Source organism: Urocitellus parryii, chromosome 13 (assembly GCF_045843805.1).
Source record: "Urocitellus parryii isolate mUroPar1 chromosome 13, mUroPar1.hap1, whole genome shotgun sequence".
Classification (NCBI taxonomy): Eukaryota; Metazoa; Chordata; class Mammalia; order Rodentia; family Sciuridae; genus Urocitellus; species Urocitellus parryii.
In genome coordinates this window covers 35,318,394-35,339,418 of record NC_135543.1, presented here as the reverse complement: position 1 = coordinate 35,339,418, position 21,025 = coordinate 35,318,394, and the positions used below count along the sequence as shown (strand labels likewise).

At 43.6% G+C, this 21,025-nt stretch overlaps 1 protein-coding gene across 9 annotated transcripts in view; it reads left to right on the top strand.

The window, feature by feature from the left end:
* Fhod3 (formin homology 2 domain containing 3) overlaps window positions 1-21,025 on the top strand; it is a 434,672-nt gene that overhangs the window by 360,866 nt on the left and 52,781 nt on the right. For 8 of the 9 annotated variants that reach the window (XM_026400010.2, XM_026400011.2, XM_026400009.2 and 5 more), the window contains 2 exons: window positions 13,064-13,342; window positions 19,208-20,088. In XM_026400010.2, coding sequence (XP_026255795.2) covers window positions 13,064-13,342; window positions 19,208-20,088 — 1,160 coding nt within the window. The remainder of the gene's footprint in view (window positions 1-13,063; window positions 13,343-19,207; window positions 20,089-21,025) is intronic. The other variant, XM_026400015.2, reaches the window with a different exon arrangement.

The window sequence follows — 21,025 nt, the reverse complement described above, 5'->3', positions numbered from 1 at the left end:
TGGCAGGAAACTTGATTCTTTGTGGGTCTGTGACTCAGGTCTGCCCTGTTTCCCCTGGACCTCACCTGCTGCTTCTTGATACCATTCATTCAGTTAGAATCTCTCAGGAGCTGTATCCAAGGCCAAGGGTCTACCTGCTACACCTGCTGCGGGGTCTTACTAAGAGGCTTTGCCAGTCATTGGATTTTTTTTCTCTTGCTATTTCTCAGTCTCTAAAAATGTAAAAAGACAACAAATTTTTCATTTTTTTTCCACTACTGAGATTGACAGTTTCCTGAAGTGTTTTCTTGCATGGTATTTTGACACACTACATAGTCTTTCGTATTTTTGAAGTAGACAAAGTATAAACCTTAAGACGGGGAGCACAGGATGGCATTGAAAAACTTGGTAAAGGACATTAACTGTTAAACATGGTAATTTCATAGGCATCGTTGGGTGTCAAGAATTTGAACGTTCTGAGACTTAATCTACTTTTAACTTACATGAAACTTATACCTAATTATAAGGTATTAAGTAGGCCTGCCACAGTCTCATGGAAAATGGCAGAAGACGCAAGATACCAAGGTCATAGACAAAGGACTTTGTTACTTGTGTAACCACAGTCATTTTTCCTAGCTTCATTTTCCATAGGGAAGTGGGTAAGGTCCAATGATACCAGTCTATACAGTGTGAAGAACCTAAGGAGAGAGAAACTCTGATCACTTTTTTAAAAGTTGTAGATGAACACAATACCTTTATTGTTTTTTTAAATAAGATACTGAAGATCAAACCCAGTGTCTCACACATGCTAGGCAGGCTATCCATTACTGAGCCACAACCCCAGCCCTCAGCCCCCATTTATAATGGGCAATAAGCATGTCTCCCCTTTATTCCTGGGTAGGCAATTAGAGTGGGTAATAAAGGAAATAGTGCTTTGTTCTCTCTTCTTGAGAAAGACATTCCAGATCAAAAAAAGTTATTGGTGCCTTTGTTTGCAAGACTACAGAAATATGGGAGATCTGTAGACAATTGTTTCCACCCCTAAATTATGATTTTTAAACAAAGTTTACTATTAAGTTTGTCTTAAGTCTGTTTAATAAACAATTTTTGAACAGCAATTAACCTATTTGTCCTCTCAACAAAAAGGAATATCAGGGGTTGTCACCTGCATCTGGAGGTGTTTACAAAGAACCTGGCTTATTGACTGGGTAAGGCAACAATGCCTTTCAGTCAAGGTCCGGGCCTTAGGTCAGTGCTTCCAGGTACCCTCAGGAGGTACCAAGTATGGTGCAATGAGAATTCTTCAGTGTTTGGAACTTTGGGTTTCCAGTTAATAACTGAAAACTGGGAATTAGCAAAGGGTAACAACTCTCAGGCTCCTTCTAGCATCCTTATCTGAGCTCAGGAACTTAATCTTTTTAAAAAATTTTTTTTGTATTTGTACACAATAACTTTTAATTTTTATGTGGTGCTGAGGATCGAACCCAGGGCCTTGCACATGCGAGGCGAGTGCTCTACTGCTGAGCCATAACCCCAGCCTCACTTAATCATCATTTTTTCATCTCTGCCAATCCTCCTCTCCCTCCAGTACCCCCTTGCCCTTCCCCCATCCACCTGGTAAAGCATTTGTTCAAAATGACACAGTACCTTCAGTGTAGCCAGGTAGGTGCACATTGATTTTTCCAGCCCCTAAAATTATGCTTTCATAATTCTTCAAGAAAACCCCTGGGTTCAGAGACCCCGCAGTGCATTTTATCTACCTCTGAATGTGGCATGCCTTTTCAGTCTTTTGAAGATGGAATTTCTCTGGCAGATGCTTTGGGAAGTTCCAGTAGCTTTTTGTTGACTTTTTGGATCCAATCTTTCTAGATCCTTCTGCATACTCTAGACAATCTCCAGAATGAATGTGTTATTTGACTTTGTATCATCTACATTTCCCATTGCTTTCTCTTAATGTTTCCCATTGTTTTGTTGTAATCTAATCACTCCTTTTCTGCCTGCCCCTGAAGTGGTTGGTGGGTTTTCCTGATTTTTCTCTCTAGTTTTCTCGTTTCATCCACACCCTCTCACCACGCCCTCATTTTCCCGTTTGTGATTTTTAGCTACTTTTTAGATACTGAAACCTGCCAATGTCTCTTTCTCAGTATTGCCCTTCTTGGGCTTAGGGGAGTGTGTTTCACCTTTTCGGATCTCTCCATCTAAATGCCTCTCAGACACCTCAGGCTTGCCAGCTGCCAGTCTGAGGAACATTCAGATGGGAGGTGTCTCCCACCTTCATGCATAAACTGCTGCCTGTTCTCCAACCAGCTTATACCTTCTAGTTCTCATCTGGAAAAGTCCATCTCTGTTGGACCAGTCACTTAAGCTGGAAGATTATAGATAATTTTTGGCCTCTCCTTCAATGCTCACCCCAGATGGGGTCAATCACAAAGTGTTCTGCTTTCTCTCAAATAGGCCCTCTTCCCTCCTTCCCATCACTGTGATGGACATGACCTTAACTATCACCCATCTGAACCATATCAATTGCTTCTAATAGTTGTCACTACTTCCAGGTTGTTGCAGTAATCCAGACCCCCCTCCCCCAAATCACATCTATACTTAGATTGTAACATCCTATGGTGGTTCTCCATAGTCTACAACGTAAGTTCATATCTTACATGGCGTTTAATTACCTTTTCTTTTGTTTGGGTTTTTTTGTCGGTCCCTACCAGCTTTTATCAGTACAACACCCTCATATGTTATGCTCCATCCACACGGAACTACTATCAGTACCTGAAAAGAGCCATGTTCTCTTAGGTATGCATCTGAGCAGAGTCTGTTCCCTTGGTGCCCATTGGACCCTTACTCATCTAATTGAAGCATTTTTCTCTTCTCAAAATTCTCCTTTGATTCCTCTTGTTTCCCTTTTATCTTGCACTCATTTGGGATACAGGGCTTCTCTCACTGTGTGATAAGTGGCCCTCCCCCTTATCTGCATGCTTCTCCTCAGGAGAGGGCTCATACCTGCACTTATGTCTGTCACCTCCTGGTGCTAGAATTAGAATAGGCATTCAGTAAATGCATTATGAGTTGGCGAATGAACAGGGAGAAGTAGACACTTCCATCTGCCAAGACGGTTGTGTACCTTTTACCCAGAAAGAAATTTATTACATGGGCCATGGATAGAGGACATAGATTTGACTGTATACTCTGTATTAATGAGGGCAGAATATATAATGTTGGCCTAATTGAGAGGGAACTTTTAGAAAGATCTGACATCATATACCTGGGCCATTTATATCTGAAAAAATATTATGGGAGAAAATTCTGATGTTTCTTAAAATTTTGATAGTTAAATAGTTGTCTTTTAAAATGCTGTCTTTTAAATATAAATCAGTATGGTCACTATGGAAATCAGTATAGAGGTTCCTTAAAGCTAAAAATAGAATATGTATGACCACCTATACCACTCCTTGGGATTTACCCAAAAGAACTGAAGTGTTCGTATATATTAGAGATACATGCATACCTATGCTTATTGCAACAAAATTCACAATACCCAAGTCATAGAATCAGTCTAGGTGTCTGTCAACAGGTGAATGAATAAAGAAAATGTATATAGTTTTATTCAGCATAAAGAAGTATGAAATTGTCATTTGCAGGTAAATGGATGGAGCTGGACACCATAATTTTGAGTGAAATAAGTCAGACTCAGAAAAGTATTGTTTTTCTCTCGTGAGAACCTATGGGGGAGGGGAAAGACTGTATGAAATTAGAAGGGAGTATAATAGGTTAGAAGGAAGAAAAGAAGGTAGAAAGGCATTGGGAAGTGAAATTGATCAAATTATGGTATTATGTATGTCCAGATATGCCACAATAAAACCTAGCATTCTTTATAATGAATATTAACAATAAAAATTAAAGTGCTCCCCAAATTCATTCAGCTGCTATAACAATAATACAAATTGTGTGACTTATAAACAGTATTTCTCAGTTCTTGAGGCTGGGAAATCCAAGACCAAGGCACTATCATTTGTAGTGCCTAATATAAGGGCCCTCTTTCTGGTCTATCAATGGTGCCTTCTCACCATGTTCTACCATGATGGACACTGTCTGAGGGCTCTGTCTCTTTAGTAAAGGTACTCGCCTTTTTCACATTGGCTCTGCCCCAATAACCTAAAGGCCCTGCTTTCTGATACTACTACCTTGGGAGAAGATCAACAACATAATGCGGGGGGCGGGGTACAGGGGGACATAAGCAGCTAGTCCATTGCTTCCCTTATTTTAAAGTGAATTTTATTTCAATTCCACATCTCCTTTTCTTTGTGAATTAAGTGCAGATACACTGGGTTGTTAAGAGTAAAGCCATATCAGTTGGTCAGGAAGGGCTTTTTTGAATGAGAATTCAGAAGTGATTTCTAGCCATGCCTCAATTTCAGGCTGGCTGGTTCTGCTTGGTCATGGTCTACAGGCAGGGGCTTGGGATGTAGCTCAGTGACACAGCACTTACCTAGCATGAGCAGGGATCTGGGTTCAGTTTCCAATACACACACACACACCCACCCAGCAGGAAGAGCTATTAAGCTATTGGTTTGAACCTTATAATATCTCTTCACTGTGATTTAATAGGGAAGTTTAGCTAGAAAATACTCTGGAGAAAATAAGTTTTTCTCTGAGTTTGTGATCTAGTCCCATGCCTGGCATATGATAGGTCTCAAATATTTACTGAATTAATGAATTTTGCCTTAAATAGGTGCATCAGAGCACCTATTTAAGAGTAACCACATCTGTTAAGCTTGAATAACTGAATTAACCAAAAAACTCAAGCTCATGTAGGCATGGGTAGTGCACGCCTGTAATCCCAGAAGCGCAGGTGCTGAGACGAGAGGATCTCGATTTCAAAGCCAGCCTCGGCAATGATGAGGCCCTAAGCAACTCAGACCCTGTCTCTAAATAAAATACAAAATAGGGCTGGGGATGTGGCTCAGTGGCCGAGTGCCTCTAGGTTCAATGCCTTGTACTGGCTCCCCACCCCCCAAAAAGCTAACCATTTATTTATAAGGCGCTTTTATTTCAGGACTGTCCATTTTAATGTTAGAGTGCCCTTTTAATGAACTGATGTTTCTGAGACTTGAGGAGAGTTAGAGGGATATTGGAAAGCACTGCCAGTTTGGAATCAGTGTCTTCATTCTTGGGGACAGGCTCCTCTTTGTCCTTGTGAGAAAATGGGTGTCTGGTTAACCCAGGTGCTCTACCAGTCTTACTGGGCATACAAGAACAAAGGTAAGACTGGAATGGATCCTGTTTGATACATTTGATCCAAAATAAGACCTGTCTGCCTGACTTAGGAGAACCAAACAAGCTCAGAGGATGTCTTCATGACCTAGGGTTGGTATTTTGGTTTGATTGCAAGATAATGAAATATGTAGCAATAGATAATCCAATAATCCTTAAACTGCTTTTTCAGTTTCCATTCATACTGAGAAATACAATATTCACTCTGTATATTAAGAGCATAATACTTGGACCTGGAACTGGCCGCTGCTTTTTTATTGTATATGGGAAGCTATGCTAGAATTACATCATATACATGTTTGACCAAGCGAATTCAATCAGAAACATAATCTGAGGGGCAAGAGGGGGTAATAGAATTTGTAAGTTAAATAGCCCTTGTAATCCTTTCCAGTATGCAACTCAAGTCCAAGTCCCTGAGTAACATGACATGAGGGATGTAGATCAGTTTTTTTTTTTGACAGGAGCCATTCTTGATTGCCTTGTGTGTCTTGTAGCATAAATTATGTGCTGCATCAAATGTGATTTTACAATTTAAGTATTTGACCTTGGGGTAACATGGCCTGCGAGGGCAAACACAGATTTTCTTATAGAGTGCCACTAAAGCTGAATGAAAACCTTGATCGGAGAGGGCTATGGGACCTATAAACTAACACCTTTAAAGGAAGCTTAAAAATTGGCTTACACATGAACCTGTTTAGATAGTCTAGCTCAAAAATTTGAGAAAAAAGCTGGACTTAGTTTTGAGAACAAATGAACCACTAAATCAGTATTTTGCAGGTGATCATATGGTTCTTTTATAAAGTTTGAGTAGCCAAGTTAGTATGCATCCGAATAAAGCTATTCCTGTGAGTAGAAATTCTTAAACAGGGTGATTTTGCTCTCCAGAACATCTTTGGTCATCATAATAGAGGGAGAGAAATGGGTGGTAGATGCTAAAAGCCTCTTGTAAGTAGAAGCCAGGGATGCTATCATTCCCACAACAAGGAATTATTCATCCCAAGTGCCATGGGACTGAGGCTGAGAAAGCCCACTTTAGATGAGTCTTAGTGAACAGCTTAGCAAGACCTGGCCCCGTACCAAAGACAAAGTCTAAAGAATTTTCAAAGTTGTGAGTTTTTTCTCTTGGGACCTTTTTCAGATTTATATGATTAAACCATGAGTTTAAAGTTGATGGTGTTAGCTATTAGCTCTGAACCGGGGAGGTCTCTGGAATCTACATAGTTTGGGCAACTATTATAGAACTGGCGGGCCCAGCCTTTGGTTTCATAAGACCTGCCAGAAAGCCAAGTCCTGGCAGAGTCATCTAGATACTACCACAGACTGAAACTGATTGAAGCCACCCAAAGATTTATTAAGTTTCACTCTTTCAACCAGCAATTCATCTTTTCAAAGAAAAGTTGCATGACAGATTCCAAACGGATACTCTGGACTCAGCTGTTGGGGACATTGATGAGAGCAGAGTTGGAATGTTCGTGCCCACTGTACTTTTTTTTTTTTTTTAAATAGGCAGGGCTTTTCAACCTGGGTTCCAGTCCTGGATGTGTGTCATGGGCTCTGCTTGTGAGGCTCTGCTGAAAACAGGTGGCATATACTCAGAGGTGGCTGAAGGCATTCTATGTAGAACTGGCAGAGGTTCTGGGAGATCAAGGGGGCTGTCAAAAGGTGGTCAGGCACCCAGAGAAAGCAGATGGAAACATTTTCCCACCTTTAGATATGAAGGAATTTGGTACATGACTGGGATTTTGTAAGTTATAGCCAGGGGACAGAGACCATGGGGTGGAATTAGTGGTTTGAAAACCTCTGCCACACTTGTTACCCCTGTGAAGGGACCATGGATTTATGACTCGAGCCTCTTTGCCCCAACTTTTTTGCTGGTCCTTCCCAAGGGTCACCTGTCTGAAAGTGAGAGGAGCAAAAGTGGGCAGTGTTCCCAAAGAGGAGAGCTCCCAGGGCACAGAGCAGGACAGAGAGCAGTCTGCAGGAGCAATCTGAGGGTATCCAACCAGCTGTGTGGTCCTGGGCAAGCTGCTTAATCTCTCTGAATGTGCTTTCGCATTTCTCCCAAAGAGACACTAACTTTTACTTCATGGTGTGAGAGTGGGAACTGAATAGGATGATGTAGTATGGTTCCTAGCAGAGTCCCCCAGTGAAGAAGGCACTCGATAGATATTAACTTTGATGTTTTCCTCACTTAAAACCAGGGTCTGACCTGCAATGAACTGGCGGGCCTCTTGTAAAGTAGAAGCCTCTTGTAAGTAATGAGGTTTGGGAACTAGATGAGGAGGTAGTGTTGGGCATTTGGAGGGACCCAGAGTGATGGTAGGAAGGAACAAATATCTGCCCCCGCGGACATCTTAAGGTCCTTTGTCACTTCTCCCCAGTTCTGTGATCTGCATGAGGGTGCACCACCCGATTCTCCACCCTACTGGGCAGGCTTTTTTATCCCCAGGAAAAACGCCAAGATGCTCTGTCTTGCCCTGGCTCCTTGTGTCGGTGGAATCCCATCCTCTCCAGCCGCTTTTACTCCAGTAATGTCCATTTCCTGGGATAAAGAATTCCTTGCAGTGGCTGTGCTAACTCTAGGTCCTTCCCCCCCAGGACGGTGACAGCGCAATTCTCTGTGGATCCCTTTGTGATACAGTGAACCTCTTCTTCATAGTTCTTATAAATGATCCATTCCCATATTCTTTTAATTAGCTTTTTTTTTTTCCTCCTCCTCATATTCCTCTCACCCCAACCTTAAAATCTAGTTTAAAGCCCTCTGAATCAGATCAGCGCAGTTCTGGCCAAGTGCATTCTTCTGCTCTTTGCTAAGTGCATTCTGGCGATGCTGAGCTCCGTCAGGCTGCTCTCAGGCTGCGGTCCAGGGAGACAGATCCCAGTTTTGGACTCTGTGAACGTTGCCAGGCCATCCTTGCCATGTCCTCCTTTCACTTCCAAACTCTCACCCCCTGCCAGGAGAAGGGCTGCCTGGGCACCAGCCCAAGTCCTCCTTGCCGTCCTCCTTGCCGTCCTCCTTCCTGGCACAGCTCCAGAGATGCAGGCAGATCTCTGTGTCCTTCCATCTGAGGTTACGGACCCCTGTGTGAAGCCCTGGCTGCTCTTGCCCTGAAGCGTTTGCTTAATCACAGTCATTCCTGAGCCTGCCTCGAAGAGAGTGCCGTGGGGTCCTTACTAAGGAGGAGGCACCCTGCCCCTTCTGTCTAGCCTCCTTGGCAAGATGCTCTGTTCTGCTTTTCAGCCGCAGCTTTCTGGGGGCCATTGCAGAGCGCCCCCCCCCAGGGGCCACGGGGACTTCAGACAGTTCAGGTGAAATGCCCTGTAGTCATTCCCCAGAGGAAACCAGCCCTGGCCAGCCCGCTGCTTCCCTCAAGTGTGAACACAACACGGCTCCTCCCCCAGTTCATAAACCAGTGTTCCTTACCTGTGCCTGCCTTACCTGCAGGGTGCTGGGTCCTCCTTTGTTGTCTTCTGGCTTCTCACCTCGGGCTCTTCACCACAGGGTGTGTTCCCTCAACTGTTTGTGCAGCCTTGACCAGAGCTCCCCCATAGCTCATAGGAACACCTGAACTATTCCCAGGAGGAAGCATGCTTTCCCCGAGACACAGGCATAGGTTGGGAGGCCTCTAGACAAATGAAATGTGACGGCTACCTGAAGCAGCCGTCACTGCCCTTAGGGTAAAGTCCTAGATCCTTCTCTCGGGCGCGTTAGGCCCATTGTCGGGCCAATTGCTGTCCGCCTCCTCTTGCTCTCTGAGCTCCAACCGTATAGGACATCTTTTACTACTTCTGAATGCTGTGTGCTCCAGGGCTGCGTGTGGCTCTTCCCTCTGCCCAGAATGCTTTCCCCCTTTAACTCCCTCTCATATTTGGAGACTCTGCTTAAGTGTCCTTTCGGCACAGAGATACAGCTCCCCTCCAGACCTTGCAAGAGACCCTTACCATAATTTCAGGGAGCCATGCTTTTCATCTTAGAACATATATAACATTGATAAGTGTTTTTTATTGTCTGATGGGAGCTGAGAGGCTAGAATTTTCCCATGCTCATTGGTAGCAGGACATTTAGGATCTGTGTGTGTGTGTGTGTGTGTGTGTGTGTGTACACATACGTACACACTAGGGATTGAACCCAGAGGTGCTTAACTACTGAGCTACATGCCTACCCCTTTTACTTTTTCAAGATAGGATATCACTAAGCTGCTGAGGCTGGCTTTGAACTTGAGATCCTATTACCTCAGCCTTCCAAGCCACTGAGATTACAGGCAATGTGCCATTGTACATGGCAAGATCTTTTCTCTCTGTCCTTCTACAATCTTTGTGCTGACAGAGCTGGGTCTATCTGCATCAATGTGTGTCTCCACAAACACCATTGCTGGATCAGAGAAAGGCTCACTAACTATTGGGATTAGTAGCAGTTAGGAATGTAAACCCTGTGCTTTAAAAGATCTTAGTTCCCTATAGACCACAGATTTACATAGTTCCTCCTGCTTCCTGAGGACTCTATTCGTAGATGACAACTTTCTCTGTATCTGTCCATGGAGCAGCAGGCCTGGCTTAGGGACAGTGACTCAAAAGGAATGGTTGTGCATATGTGAATGGGGGTGTTGAAGTTTTGATGAAAGAACAGGAATGAGGAGGAAGAACATTCTGGAATTGGCATAGGGTCTTAGAGGTCATCCTGGTGCTTCCTATTGACCAGAACTGACAAGAAATTTGTGAGCCAGTACTGTCTTTGTGAACATCTGGGGACCTTCCAACATGAGAAGATGAGGTAATGGCTCCTGGGGACATTTTGCCCTTGTTGTACCTGTGTTTGATTAAAACAGCTAGGAAAGGGCTATAGCATGGAACCTGGCTGCTTCCTCCAGGCCTCCTTGTCACTGTATCTAGTACACACTGTGACCACTGCAGATAGGTTCCTGTGTCCCTAGTTACATAGTGAACTTCTTTGAAGGCAGAGGTGTGTGGGGTTGAGGACATGGGTGCAACCGTGGTGCATGGCTTGTCTGTTTGCTCTTGATTATCATCTTTTCTCTTAAATCTTTGCTTATTTTAGTTGACTTGTGTGTGATCATTTAATTTGTTCATCATCAGGACAGCCTCACATGCCACAGATTTGCAGTCAGACTTTTTGGACACAGTCATGTGTTCTGGGCAAGAGGCAGCTTCAGAAATTATTAACTCCCTTGTTATTAAAAAAAAAAAAGTCACTTGGGTGATTGGAATCGCTGATATGAAGGTCTGAGTCCATGCAGTTAGGCTTGGAATGAAATGGGTCTGTTTCTTACCATGAGGGTGTGGCTTTGCCACTGCTTGTATGTCCATTACCACACCAGTCCATTCAGCCCCTAGCCATTCAGGGGCCACGTTGCTGCATGAGTCTCGTGTGTCAAGTGGAATAAGACAGTGGGTTTACGTGTGCTGAAGTCAAACAGCCATCAATCATGGATCTTCTCTACTCCTGCCCAACCTCCTGGGGACGGTGAGTAGACCTGGCTGTCCCTGCCGGTGACAGAGACACCAAGAGGCCCCCAACCAGTGTTCCCCAGATGCTCGCCATTGAAAACTCAAATGCATGCCACATGCTAGGCTGCTGGAAGTGCGTTATTGTTTTGATGTGGCTATTCTAAAGTTAAGTGTGCACAAACGCACATGCTTTCTGTCAACCAAATGATGACGCTGCCATTGCTGAAGCTCTGCCTTTGCCATGCTTGTAAAACTAATAGGGTTTTGTATCTCTTGGCTAAATACTATATTGTCAAATAAAAAGAAATTACCATAAAAGTCTTTCCACACCAAAGGGGATTTTTCTGAAAGTCATATTCATTCTTCACCATTCTGTTGTCCCCTTCTTGCAAAACTGTACAATGTGCCCATTCTCTAGCACACAGGCTCACGGTGTTCTGCCCTTTGGCTGCTTCCTGGTACTGCCAGCCTGGGCATTTTGTCTAGGAACTGCTCTAACACCGACTATTCCTAAAACCTTCCCTCTAGGGACAGCCCCCAGGTGGCAGAGGGCCTTTGTTGCCCCCGTTTCCTCCCACCAGGCTCCTAGAGGGAAGCGGATTCCTGGGCTGGGCTGCAGTCCTCAGCTGAACATGCACAAGGCATAATTAAACCCCAAACAGGCAGATGGGGAGGGCCCATTCTTCCACCCCCATATCCTACCTAAAGGGCATTGAGGAGATTCCTGTGGAGGAGGTTTGCTTCCCTGTGTTTGGAAATCGCCCAGGAACACAGCAGACAACTGGCATTTCATACTGCTTCCCTCCGTGCCCAACTTAGCTCCCTTGTTCTCAGAGGAAGAGGTCAGGGGTATTGTCCCAGGTAAGTCCTGGCAGAATGAGTTCTTACTGAGGAGCTGGGTGCCCCTGCCCAATAAGGCCTGGATTTTTCTTCCCCATGGTAGTGCCAGAGCCTGGCTATCTGAAGGGCTGAGAATGTTCTGCAAGCCCCATCACCAGTTGTCACTTGAGCCTGCAAAATTTCTCCATAGAGAGCTGCCTGATCTGCCTATTCCTCTGGGATCCAGGCAGATGTAGTTCCCGCTATCTGCACATCCTGCCTAGATTTCTTTATCATGACTAGTAGTGTGTGCCTAGGACCTGAGCACTGCCTTTGGATGCGCTGCCAGGATTCCAGCAATGTGGCCTTGCCCAGCCCCAGGGTCATATCCTCAGGAAGGACCCATCCTCCTCTGGGTTGTGCATGTGGCAATTGGCTCAGAGGTTTTTGTACTATCAGTCATTTTGCTGCCCATTCACAGTTCACAGCTGATGGCTTTGCTCAGCAAAAACATGCATAAGCCTGACTGCCATTTCCCTGCTCCCTAGTGCACAAGCGAGAATGTGAGCATTTCATCTTGGTGTGAGCATTCAATCACCAGTCTTGATGGGTTTACAAATAGTCTTTAATGCCCATGAGTGATTCTTTTAAATGTTTTTCAAAATCGTGGACTAACTTTACATTATGAACAAACATCATCCAATCAATGGGTGATATGCCTCATTGGTTTAGCCAATGTTTCAGAAAACATCAGGATGCTGCTGCTTGTCAGATCGATTCCCTGTGGATTTTGTCATTTTTCACCAGAAGAAGTTAAAAGAGCATGTGTTTTCTATTGCTGTGTAGCAAAATACTGCGCACACAGTGATTGAAAACAGCATTCGATTATTGTCTCCCAGGTTCCCTGGGTCAGAAGTCCAGCTTGGCTCAACTGAATTCTTGGCCTTGCCTGTCATGAGGTGAAAATTAAGCTGGTGGCCAGCTGGGCTCTGATTAGGAAGCACTGGGAAGGGTCCACCTTCAGGCCCATTCAGCACATAGGCAGAACCCACCCAGTTCCTTGCACTTGTTGAACTGGGGTCCCTGTTCCTTGTTTTTATTCTCTTCTAAAGGCCACCTTCATTCCTGTCACATGTCCCTCCTTCTTGAAAGCCAGCAGTATGTGAAAGAAGATCCTCCTGCTTTTCACCTCTCTGGCTTTCTTTTCTGTTGCTAATTGGAAAACTCTTGATTTTAAAAGGTACACCTGATGGACTTGGGCCTAATTAATCTCCATATTTTAAAGTCAACCGATTTGGGACTTTTATCTCACAATCCACGATCCTTGCATGCGGTACCCCCTCCCCCCTTAGTATCTGACTGGATCACCGGGGAACAGGAATCTTGGGAGCCATCTTGAGACTTGTGTTCATCACAGAGCAGCACAGAGGAATCGACCTCACATCCGTTCTCCCATCTTAGGTGACCCTCCCCTCTGCCAAGAAATCCCTGTTGTCAATGTACTCTCCACTCTTATCTTCACCAGTGAGTGCTGGGGATCCTGAGCCTGAATTGGAGGCAGAGGCAAGGCAAGTTGCCAATGAAGCCAGCCAGGACATAGCCTCTTCCCAAGGGGAAGCGGAGAGTGAAGGGGAGCGGGCCCTGGAGCAAGAGCCCGAAGAGCGAGCCTCCCTCAGTGAAAAAGAGAGGCAGAACGAGGAGGTGAACGAGAGGGACAACTGCTCCGCCTCCAGCATCTCATCCTCCAGCAGCACCTTGGAAAGGGAAGAGAAGGAGGACAAGCTCTCCAGGGACAGGGCAACTGGTAAATGAAACCCCTTTCTGCAGGGAACCCGAGATAGAGGACCTGGTTTGCTACAGAGCCTGTCCATAGGCTGGCCTCCAAGGCGAACTGCTGGGACAGCTCACTCCCCGAGCTGTATCACCTAGCATCTGGACAGGAGGAGTACGGTCACACTAACAGCATGCTTCTCCCCCAAATCCTCTGCCCTGCTGTTGCATTTCTCACTTCCACAGGGAACAAAAAGGGCCCAGGCAATGAGTGCTTTTCCTGAAGAATGAGCCTTGGAGGAGAAACACATTTCACTATTTGCTGAGTTGTTGATAATAGTATGGGTGCCTTTTGGGGGTTCTGATTTCAGTTTAGAGACATGTCATATTGTTATCTACTCCCTTAAAAGTTTTCTGAAAGTGAAGTATGGGAAGCCTGGACTTTCAGGAGGAAATAGATTTATTAAATGAGTGTTTCTGAAACTTTGTGGTTCACAGTGTATTGAGGTCAATTTGATATGCTAATCTGGAATATACCAAATTTAGGTGGTTTTCTCCATTGTACTCAGGACTCCTGTTTTTCATAGATGTACATGCATTTCTTTATGAAATTTTAAGTATTACCCCTGTTATTAATTCAGTTCACCTGACTATGGGGACTTTGTAGTTAAGGATCAAACGGAATGCTAGATTATAGATTTGGCCCCTAAGGACCTCACCTGAGATTAAGGAGATACCCCAGAAGGTTATAGATGTTGTTAATTTTTTATAGAAATTAACAAGGCATTTCAGAAGATTGTAGATGTGGTAACCATTCACGACATCTGTGACACCACCAGGTTGATTTCTTGATATGTGTGCTGTCAGGGTGTGCTGCCTTCCTCACCAACCCCTCAATAGTGAAGCCTAATCTTACAGGCTTCCCTCTGTAAAGCTACACTCAAGGGACACGCCCTCAAGTCCCAAAGCTGTACAGGGACTAATCAGCTACTGCTTGTACTTGTTAGTTCCCAGACTGAAAATATATTTGGCTCTGAAGCATAGAAGAATGAAAGAAAAAGGAATGAGTAAATAAAATTAGTCTTCTAAAATACCTGTCAATCAGTAGTATAGTCTAAAATAGTTCCTTTTAAAATATTTTCCAGTTGGGATGTGCTACTTGTTCTTTTTTCTAATCATGATATTATAATTAAAAACTGAGAAAATTTATTAATTCATATCCTAGAAATTGCCCTCAAAAATCTTGTTTAGTTGAAGATATATGTGCCAAATTGATATTTACTTAATGTCCTTCAAAGTCAGATTGTTGTATCACAAATTCTCCTTGTACTATTGATGTCCATTGAAATTTTGATCGTAGCTCATAGCACAGGGTGTATGGTAAATCTTCTTGATCACTTTGGCCTTAAATCATATTTGATGTATTATGAGTAGCTTTAAGTATTATTCATCATATCTGGGTTTAGCATGCCCAAAAAACATCAACAAGTTGGATTAGTAAAAATAAGATGGGGAACAGAACTTTCTTGGATCAGGTTGTGCAGTATTTTTACCAAATAAGGACAACTCTCCAGAAATGGAGATTGCTACCAGTGAAGAACCATTGACTTTCTACTAAAAGTGGATGGTGTCCAAGTTGTGTAGACTCAGGAATCAGGATTTCACAGTGATTTCTCTCCAGTGCTGTGAAGAGATTTGATCATGTTTATTTGCACTAGCTTATTGGTTTTTAAAAACTCCCACGGTTCCTAGGCACCTATAGCCACAGAGTCAGGGCAGTTCTGTCATAGTAGCTTTTGCTTTCAAAATGTTCTCAGTTAAATTATAAACTTTAGAGGTAATTGAAATTATTACCAATATCATTTCTAATCATTGTGTCTATTGACAAATGAGTGGTCAGCCTGAAAGAGACTCATCTTATTCCAGTCAGGTGGTGCTATTTTTCTTTCACATGTTCTGCTCTATGGCCCAAGTATGAGAAGTTTTGGCATTAGCATTTGTTGCCCTTAGTTAAAATGACTTGTGTAATTGTCTGTTGTTTACACTTAAATGTCAGCTTTGTGAGGATGAGATGTCTATCAGGTTCACTGTGAGCCCTCAAGTCCTCACTCTGTGCCTAGAGCACAGTAGTGTCTCAAAGTCATCAGTGGGTAAATGAATGAAAAGGCATCTGGTCCCCTTGTTCTTGATGTCAGTGGAGCCCCGCAGAGAGCTGAGCCTTCATCCTCATATACAGCGGGAAATACTGCATTTGGAGGAAGCACTAGTCTGCAGTGATCTCCCCAACCCAGAGTCAAAGAGGACTGATAGGGAACGTAGCCTCCACCTCTACCTAGAGACGATGATGCAATATAAATCAGTGGTCTGCTTTCCCTGGGAAGATGGCTCTGGGACCAAGGAGGTGGGAGGAACTGAAATTTTGTCATACTCATCTGTGCTGAGACAGTGTGAGTCAGCACCCTTGCCAGGGTGATGACAGCATCACATGCAGGAAGCTAAACACCTATTTCCACCAAGATCTGAATGCTATACCAGGAAAGGGTGACTGCCTGCTAAGAGAGAAGATTCAACAGGATGCAAATAAGACACAAATTTGCTAGGATATGATTGAAAACTATCCATCCTATCAAGAACCAGAGCAAGTACAACTTGAAAAAGCGAGCCAACAGATGCCAACACAGATGAGTTTCACATTGGAATTATGAGACAAGAATGTTGAAGCAGCCACCATAATAAATCTTCAATAACTCAGGATGTACAGGAAGAAAATGAAGTAGAATATGTATGAAAAAGAACCAGGGGTAAATTACAGAACTAAAAGGGTTAATAACCAAAATAACTAAGTGGGGTGGATTTAATTAATAGTAGATTAGAGACAACAAAGGAAACAGTCAACTCAAAAACAAGGTCAGTAGAAATAAACCAATCTTAACAAAAGAAATAGCAAAAAATGGATAGAGACACCACAGTTACTCAGAGATGAGTGGAACTAATAGGTCTGACATTCTTGTCACTGGAGTCTGAGAAAGAGCACAGGGCTAAAAACATGTTTGAAGAAATACTGTCCAAAAATGTCCCAAGTCTGTCAAAAGGCATAAACATCCAGGTTTATGAAGCTGAGACAACTCGAATTTGGTCCAAAGACATCCACACCAAGACAAATAATAAACTTCTGAAAACTAAAGAGCTAAAACAAAGTTTTAAAGGAGGCTGGAAAGAAACATGTGACCCATAGGGGAACACAGATTTCTGGGAGAGCTCATCTACTAACACAGAAGCCAGTGGGAAAGGCACAGCATTTTATTAGTGCCAGAAACAACTGTCAACCATGAGTTCTGTATCCAGCAAAAGTATACTTTAAAGAATAAAGGGAACATAAGGCTTTCTCAGATGAATACAAACTAGGAGAATCCATCACTGGCAGACTTCACCTTCAAGAATGGTGGAAGGATGTTCTCTGAACAGAAATGAAATGATAATGGAAGGCTTGGAATTTCAGGAAGGGAAGAACAGAATGGGTGGAAATAGGGTAAAGAAAATAGACTTTCTCCTCCGAGGTTTCTGAAATAATATTTGAAAGTTGAAGCAAAAGTTTTAATATCATTTGGTATAGTATTTCTCTGTATATAGAAGAAATATTTCAGATAGTTTTGAAAGCATAGATGGTAAAAGGAACTACACAGAAGTCAAGTTTTCTTCATTGCACTTAAAGTGGTTAAACATCGACACTTGTAGATCACGGCAGGTTAGTGTGTATGTTATAATACAACAACCACTGAGAAAAATGCTTTAATGTACATAAAAACTATAAAAATATTCAAGTAATGCACAATAGCCAAGAAAGGAGAAATTGGGGGGGGGACCAAAATGGCAGACTTAAGCCCTAACATTTCAATAGTTACTTTACATTAAAAGAGATTGACAGTGGATTTTTTAAAAAGCTTAATTACAGGCTGTTATATGCTGTCTGTATGGAACCTTTTTCAAACATAACCAAAAGATTGAATGTTAAAAGTTGGGAAAAGGGATATCAAGCAAACATTGATCAAAGTAGAAGTAATTATGTTAATATCAGATAAAGTAGAGCAAAGGAAATTACTAAAGACAAAAAGGGACACCATAAAATGATTAAAGTAGATAAATGATAGGATCAAAGTATGTTTTATGTGTATATGAAAATGTCACTCAGAAATCTATTATTTTGTATAGTAATCTAATAATTTTTAAAAGACATGAAAAGGCAAGAAAACTAGCCAGGTACAAAAACTATCAAGAAATACACTTTTCCCTATTGCCAGAAAATGAAAGGCCAACATTTCCCATCAAATGGAGAAAGAATCAGCCTGTCTGTTGAGACTCGGCCACTCACCTACTGTGGCATTGAACAGTAGGACAACTTTACAGGGACAACTTGTGCAGGCTGGGCCCAGGGTCTTGGCAGTAGAGTGTGATGAGAAAAGTGGCTGGATTCTGGCTGTAACATGAGGATTTAGTCAGCACAGGAGGCTCCTTGGTATGTAGAAGATGAAAAAATAGGAGTTGAGGGCAATCTCAGTGTCTTTGGAATTGGCAGCAAGGTGCATGAAGCCACCCCAGCTGAGAGCAAACCACTGCAGAAGATGCTATGGTGAGGGCAGAGAACCCGGGAATGTGAAAGCCCTGAGACTAAATGAACTGATGACTGTAAGAGTGGGGTAGATGAAAGGAGGAGAGCAATGGATATTTAAAGGAAAAACAAGGAGAAGTCGGGGAAGGAGCAGCAGAAAGAAGGAAGGTGAATGTTGCATCCTGGCAGGGGATGGAGAAGAAGGGGGAGATCAGCTTTGTCTAGTGAAGGTCACGGTCACTTGGAAAGGAGCAGCTTTGAAGACCATTGGGAACAAAAGCTCTATTTGAGTTCTAGAGAAAATAAAAGAAAAATTGGAGACGGTGAGCAAAACAACTCTTATACTCTTGTAAATGGTGTGACCTTAAAGGAGAAAAGTTGGGTGACTGAAGACAGAAATGGGGTCAAGAAAGTCTACTTGGCTTTTTTATGGAAGAAATTAAATTACTCAGGCTGGGGTTATAGCTCAATGATACAACACTTGCCTAGCATGTGTGAAGCACTGGGTTCAATTCCCAGAACCACATATAAGTAGCAAAGGCCCATTAAACAACGAAGAATTTTTAAAGAGAAATTATTCATATTCTTCCAGTAGGAGAAGCCTGGGAGATGCAGGACAGAATCACTGGCATGGGCTCCTAAGTAACAGTTGAACCCCGCTAAAGGACAGTTTGTGTTTAGTCACAGGAGGGAGGCTTCTTCCTGGCAGGTGGGAGGGTAGAGATGGAATGGAGGCTCTGGAAGATCTTCTGACTTAATCTGTTAAGTTGGTAAATTAGGTGAGGTAATTAGGTGAAGATGGGAAGGGAGGGGGGAGGGGTGTGGAAAGTTCTGGTGGTGGTAAGCCATCATGAACTTCAAGTGAAGCCGATGGCATGGTTTGTGTGGATACAGAGCTGGAGTTTGGGGAGACACAAAGGTAACCTTACAGCCCCTCCAGTGCCTGCTCTGGGCCAGGGAACTGCTTTCTTCCCTTTTTTATATAGTTACAAAAGAGGCCCCTTGCCTGTGACCTGGTGGGTCCTGACCAGCTGCCATAGGACGGCAGAGAAGGTGAGGAAAATTTCTCCCGTGAACCCAGGTGGGAGCCAGGAGCACTATGATACATGGAAGGGGTCCTGGTCCTGGAGCAAGTGGTCAGTCTCAGCCCTTTCTTCTTTAATTGCTTTATTTCAGTGTCTTTTTCTGAAGTCACTCCATGTGTCCTGTCCCTGTGTCCCCTCATTGGTTTTCTCATGGACGTGAAGCCCCCTTGCCACCTTCTCATTGTCATTTTCTTCTGTGTGCCTTCAGGTGTGTGGTCCACAGGCATTCAGGATGGAGGTGTAAATGGACAGTGTGGCGATATCCTCACCAACAAACGGTTCATGCTGGACATGCTGTATGCCCATAACAGAAAGTCCACGGATGACGAGGAGAAGGACGAGAGAGAGACCAGGAGCAAGGAGCCGGAGGCGGAGGCGGTGGCCAGCCTCGCCTCCAGGATATGCACCCTGCAGGCCAACTCTCAGGCCCAGGACGAGAGCGTCAGGAGAGTGGACGTCGACTGTTTGGACAACCGGGGAAGCGTGAAAGCATTTGCTGAGAAATTCAACAGCGGGGACCTGGGGCGAGGCCCCATCTCTGAGGATGGGTCCAATGACAAGGTCCCCGAGACAGCGCCTGCACAGCTGAAAACAGAGTCCGATTACATCTGGGACCAGCTCATGGCCAATCCTCGGGAGCTCAAAATCCAAGACATGGATTTCACCGATCTGGGAGAGGACGACGACATTGATGTCCTGGACGTGGACCTGGGTCACAGGGAAGCCCCAGGACCACCACCTCCACCCCCGCCCACCTTTCTGGGTCTGCCACCCCCGCCCCCACCGCCCCTGTTGGACAGCGTCCCACCCCCTCCAGTCCCTGGTAATTTATTGGCTCCTCCTCCTCCAGTGTTTAGCTCTCCTCAGGGCTTAGGGTGGTCCCAGGTACCCAGGGGTCAGCCCGCATTCACCAAGAAAAAGAAGACCATCCGTCTGTTCTGGAATGAAGTCAGGCCTTTTGATTGGCCATGTAAGAACAACCGCCGCTGCAGAGAATTCCTATGGTCGAAACTGGAACCCATTAAGGTGGACACTTCCAAACTGGAGCACCTGTTTGAGTCTAAATCCAAGGAACTGTCTGTCACAAAGGTAGGTCTGGGCTCTAGCATGTTTCTTGATTTGCATTGGGGTAGGGCTGAAGAAATAAAGACCCCCTCTCTAATGTAATTTTGACTATTTGGTTAAAACAAACAAACAAACCCTGGTATATTAAAAAAAAAAAAATCTGACCTTTAGGATAGTAATCCTGTGGCACATGCTTGATGTAACTTATGTGAGTGGAACATCACTTCCATCATGCAAAACAGCTTTTGGAGACTCGGATAACCTTAAAAAAAAAAGCCCAAGAAGGTTAGCTACACAGAGCACAGTCCAGTAGCAGATATTAGTATTAACTAGACGAAAGTGGCCTTGCTGATTTAGTAGACTCAGTCAATGTGTTTACCTTCAGGGATTATGGTTGATAGTAGTATCATGAACTTCAGCTGTGGCTCCTCAATGTTTTTACAAAGACAATAATTCAGTGACATTTCTTTGGATAATCCCCTAATTGAGACACCATAGTACAACTATTGGATATTTCCCAATGGCCACATATTCATCCTATAAATATTACATATGCTTCTAAATTTCATTTTTTAAAAAGTATTTTTTAGTTGTTGATGGACCTTTTTTATTTGTATGAGGTGCTGAGAATCGAACCCAGTGCCTCACACATGCTAGGCAACCTGAGCCACAACCCCAGTCCTAAATTTCTTATTCGAAAATGTTTGGTAACCTGTAAACCTTCCTGCTGTGGTATTGTTAAAAGAGATGTTGGGTCCACTTTTATAGATGGGAAACACTGCCCATGAAATCATGGTTAGTGATGCAATATACCAGATCACAGAATGCGTGTCTCACCAGTTCAATGCAATAATGTCTCCTTCACACATTTTAAAGAACTAACAACCAAAAACAACAACAAAAACTTGTGACTCAGGGTATATTCCAGTTTTAAAAAGGCTTGAAACCATCTGCTCTCCTT